The following is a 4,944-nucleotide window of genomic DNA, read 5'->3' on the forward strand; positions in this document are numbered from 1 at the left end:
AAAAAAAATCCAATCTAACATATGAGATGTTAACCAAGTGTTGTATCTCAACCGTGAAACTAAGATGTCAACTGAGTGTTATACTTCGGCAAAACTATGAACAACACCATATGAACACTTCTAAAAATATATTTTAAAACTACATTTAACAAAATGATATGATAAACCCCCCAAAAGATGAACACATAAACTTCTTCCTCAACAAGGTTTAAAAAAAAGTTAAAATTAATGATTGTCTATAGTCAAATGAATCTCACCTATAAATTTCAATATACAACAAGATATTATTTTCGCAATTAGTATCATTTGTCATTCAAAGTGCGAAATTCACTTAGAATCTCATGAGGTACTATTAACTAGATGAAGAAATGACTTAATATGTTACGACTAAAGTTAAATCATAATTAAAATATAAAGTGTAACAAATATTTATGAATAATACATAAATAATTATAATATATATATATATATATCGGTTTGGTTATTTTGTCAGTTATTTTAGAGTAAAACCAAACCAAACCAAATTAGTATCAATTTTTTAAAATTCAAAACCAAACCAAACCAAATCTAACCAAATATTGGTTTTTTTAATCGGTTTGGTTTGGATCGCGGCTTGGTTTGGTTAAAAACCAAACCATGAACACCCCTAGTTATGAATTCTTCTCCTAATTCTACAACAACTTACCCTGTAAAATCCCAAAAGTGAGGTTTCTGGAGGTAGAGTGTACGCAAACCTCGTGGAGGTAGAGAGGTGGTTTTCAAAAGACCCTCGGCTCATATGTAACAATTCTAGGAACAAAGTAGAAGGAATCGGTGGAAAAAAATATAGCAACTAACGATGGAAACAGTGCAAAGTCTACAAGAAAGTAAACAAGAACAACAACAAAATAGTTTGGTAATCTAAATGCAATAGACAACTAACATTAATAGGTATCACAAGCAAGACCTATAATACTACAGCTAGTACAAGGCAAACACCAAAATGCCTAAGCCCTCAAAAAGCGCACCAACACTACTATCCTGCTAACCATCTATCCTAATATGCGTCTCCACACCTTTCTCTATAAGGTCATGCCCTCGGTAACTTGAAGTTACGCCATGTCCTGTCTAGTCTCCTCTCCCCAATACTTCTCCTAATTCAATTTCTCAAAAAAAAAAAATCTTAATTCTCAAGTTTTGTTTCCACTCTATTTATTATTATGGCTGTGATTACTACTGGTTAAATATCTTGCCATTTCTTTCTCTAATAAAACATGCAATGTCTGTATGAGTTTCCCTTCTTCGTACTTTCTCTTTGACGTGAGGGGTTATGAGTAGTTTATAATGAAGAGACAAATATCTAATATTTTAGAATAAGTTGAGAAAACAACCCTACTTGGTTTAAAATAGGTAATGAAGTATGCTAATTGATGCCAATGTGTACGTTGACTTGTTCAAAAAAAGTCCTAGCACCTATGGGTATGGCCTACTAGTCAATTAAGTGGGTTGAACACGATCTGATCTCGGGTTCAAATCCCAACAAAGACAAAGCACTATATGATTTCTTCCTATATGTTCTAACCTTGGTGGATAGAGTTACTTGGTAACAACTATGTTGCCGGTGGGAGGTTATATTGTATGTTGAAATTTGCTTTTAGTTACTGTAGTATTTTTATCAAAATAAGTTGTTTAGCTTTAGGATGGATTTGAGTTTTAAATTTCGGTTGTTTAGTTTAGATATTTTAGGTTTTTTGAATTTCAAATTATCTGGATTATATTACGAGATTTGTGAGTTCTTCTAAAGAACTACCAAATTATTTTTAACCCATCAGGGATACCATTTTTAACCCATTGGGGCTATTTTCAACCAATACCAACTTTTAACCTATTTTGAAAAATGGCAAGCAATCATCTCTCTTTGAAAAATTTCACGAACAAAAACTATCAAATTTGATGAGTGAAAATGAAATTGTATTTTATAACCTATCTCATATATGTTGTTGTGATGGAAGAAAAGTTTTAACAACATTTTGCAAATCCTATAATTGTCCAGATTAAAGCACTCTCAAAAGATCTTCCAGACATGAAATGGTTATTTAAGACATTTTTTATGCGCAAAACCAAACGAGTGGTGGTTAGGCCGACGTCGTTGTATGGGGCGAAGTGTGGACAGTAGAACATTTCCATGTTTAGAAGATGCAAGTAACATAAATGAGGATGTTGAGATGAATGTGTAGGAATTATGCCACTCGAGATAAGGTGGGAGTGATCTCTGTGATGGACAAGATAAGAGAAGTGAGATTGAGATGGTTTGGACATGTGATGAGGCACGATTTAGACGCCCCAGTAAGGAAGTGCGAGAGGTTGGATATCGTAGGTCCGAAAGAGGGGTAGAGGTAGGCCAAAGAAGTATTGGAAAGTGGTAATTATACAAGACATAATACATATTAAGGTTATCGAGGACATGACCTTAGATAGGGGATGTGGAGGACGCGTATCAGAGTAGAAGGTTAGTCGGGTAGGGTTTAGCAGTAGATTTGTGTCTTTGTTGTCATTTATTATGTTTTGATTGATTAGCACACCACCCTATGTTTGATTATTGTTTTTTATGGTAGATTCTGCACTATCCGGTGTTGCCATTTTCTCTACATTAGGTTCCTCTTCTTTTTACCTAGATTCGCTACACTTGAGCCGAAGGTTTTTCAAAAACATCCTCTCTACCTATTCGAGGTACTACCCTCTCCAGACCTCACTTATGGATTTTACTGGTTATGTTATTGTTGTAAAACCAAAAGAAGAAAAAGAAAGAAGAAACTTTAAGTTTAGAAATGATCACAAGAATTCAACACCAACCGCCAAAACATAAGTTGAGGAGGAGCATTTTTTAAATTATGGTAATTAAAGTAAAGGAGGAATGTTGAAATTTGCTTTTAGTTAGTGCAGTAATTTTTTAACAAAATAAGTTGTTTAGCTTTTAGCACGAATTTAAATTTTATATTTCTGCTAGGTTTGGTTAGTTGAGATATTTTTGGTTTTTTTGAATTTCAAATTATGCATATTATGTGCTTTATGTTGGCTATTGTAAGACATTTGCAATCAATTGAGAATCATTTTAACCCCTTTCCATTGTCCCATCTTTTAAAAAAAAAAAACCAACAATGTATTCCAGAAATCAGTCAAAGTGCGAGCAAGCTGGCTCGGATATCACGGTTATAAAAGAAAGTACCATCTTTTGTTTGATTAAAATAAACAAATGAAATAAAATGGGGAGGATAAAGCAATAATTGAGGTGCTGCATTGCCTTGAAGAGTAAGTCTGGGCCTTTTTCCGTATTAAATTTAATAATTAAGTGTTTTGTCCGGGATGTATCTCCATTGCTGATACGCAAGTTATGATCCTCCCTTAAGTTTACTAATTTCTCCTGGACATTTATTGAACATCTGGGTTGTGTTCGTCATCTGGTTCTCTCAGGGGTGGACCTACGTTAAATTTTGGGGTGCTTTGGCATCCATTAAACTCGATGCGGAATAGATATAATTACATAAGAAATATACGAAAATAGGTATAAAACATATAAAAGCACCTACTCAAACAAAAAATTTGTTGGGTGCAATGGCATTTAGGTTGATCTGGTAAGAGGGGTGCCTCGAGTTCCAACCTCATTGAGATGGTTTTTTATTTTTTTTAGCTTTTTCATTTTTTTAAGCGCCCACGATTCTTAAATCCTGGGTTTGCCACTGGATTCTCTACAAAAGTCTCTTCTCTACAAAAGTCTTTCTTCATCTTATCCGGAGTTTGTATTGCCTAGTGGTTAATGAGGTGGGATGAGAACCATGAGGTTTCAGTTTCAAATTCCAACTGAAACAAAAATACTGTCTGATTTCTGTCTGATTTCTTTCCATCCTATGTTGATGGGAGGTAGCAGGTACCTGTAGAATTTTTTTAGGTGCTGCAAGTTCGCCACGTTACCATGGTTATAGAAGAAATTAAGTAGTCTTTCTTCATTTTATTGAAAATTTCTTTGTTTCCAAGCATCTTAGCAGTTCCAGTTTTCACCTAAGGATAGGTCCTCATCTGCTATTTTTTTTTTTAAACTTCACTCGTGCTGCATTTTATACAGAACTGTGAGCTATTAGCATCTTAGCTATTAATTAATAGCCCCTTAACATGTGATTTTGCCATCTGCAGTCATTGCTCTGCGATCCAAACCCTAACTCGCCAGCTAATTCGGAAGCTGCACGCATGTTTAGTGAGAACAAGCGCGAATATAACAGGAAGGTGCGGGAGATCGTTGAACAAAGCTGGACAGCAGACTGACTTCTCCTTCACTCTGAACATGTTACAGGAGATTATCCTGATAGGATTGCCTGCGTCAAACTGAAATGTTCATGCTTTTCCTCACTACATAGGACATTTTTGTTTCATGCGTTCTTAGGTACGTTGGTGTGTGTTTAATTAATGTTATGCTGCTTGACCACGAGGGACGATATCTACATATGATTTCTTGTGGCCAAACTGGAGTGAAATTGTATCAAGCCTGTTTCCGTTAGTAATCAAAAAAGGACTTCAGATGAGGAAAGAACACTGATCCCTGTATGTTAATTTAATTCTTTTGAGAGCTCAAAGGAGGCTTATTATGATCTGTCATGTCTGACCTGACCGAGTAAGATAATATACATTACGACCTAAATCTAGCTAGTTAACCCTGTGGGCGTACCATAAAACGATTTCAAATTTATTAACCAATTGTTACGTGGAAAAGTAAATTGAAGACCCATCAAAGTTAATGGCAACGTCTCTTAATCGTAAACGTGCGGAATAACTGTCACAAGTACAGGAACAAGAAGTATAAATTACAAAGCAAAATTAGTCTTCATACATTTAGCCTTAATGAGCGAACAAAGGTAAGATAAAGAGTGTAGAGTTCGGTTCTCGAATCAATCAAGCAGCTTGCCCCAAATACTC

General features: G+C 35.0%; 1 protein-coding gene across 8 annotated transcripts in view; it reads left to right on the plus strand.

Moving 5' to 3' along the window:
* Positions 1–4,621, plus strand: part of LOC107867856 (ubiquitin-conjugating enzyme E2 2-like) — a 15,753-nt gene extending 11,132 nt beyond the window's left edge. For all 8 annotated transcript variants that reach the window (XR_007054896.1, XR_007054895.1, XR_007054893.1 and 5 more), the window contains one exon: positions 4,168–4,621. Coding sequence is in view for 2 of the 8 variants with exons in the window: in XM_047411790.1 (XP_047267746.1) it covers positions 4,168–4,296 (129 nt within the window). In the remaining 6 variants the exon portion in view is untranslated. The remainder of the gene's footprint in view (positions 1–4,167) is intronic.
* The last annotated feature ends 323 nt before the right edge of the window (positions 4,622–4,944 follow it).

This window comes from Capsicum annuum, chromosome 4, assembly GCF_002878395.1.
Source record: "Capsicum annuum cultivar UCD-10X-F1 chromosome 4, UCD10Xv1.1, whole genome shotgun sequence".
Taxonomy (NCBI): domain Eukaryota; kingdom Viridiplantae; phylum Streptophyta; class Magnoliopsida; order Solanales; family Solanaceae; genus Capsicum; species Capsicum annuum.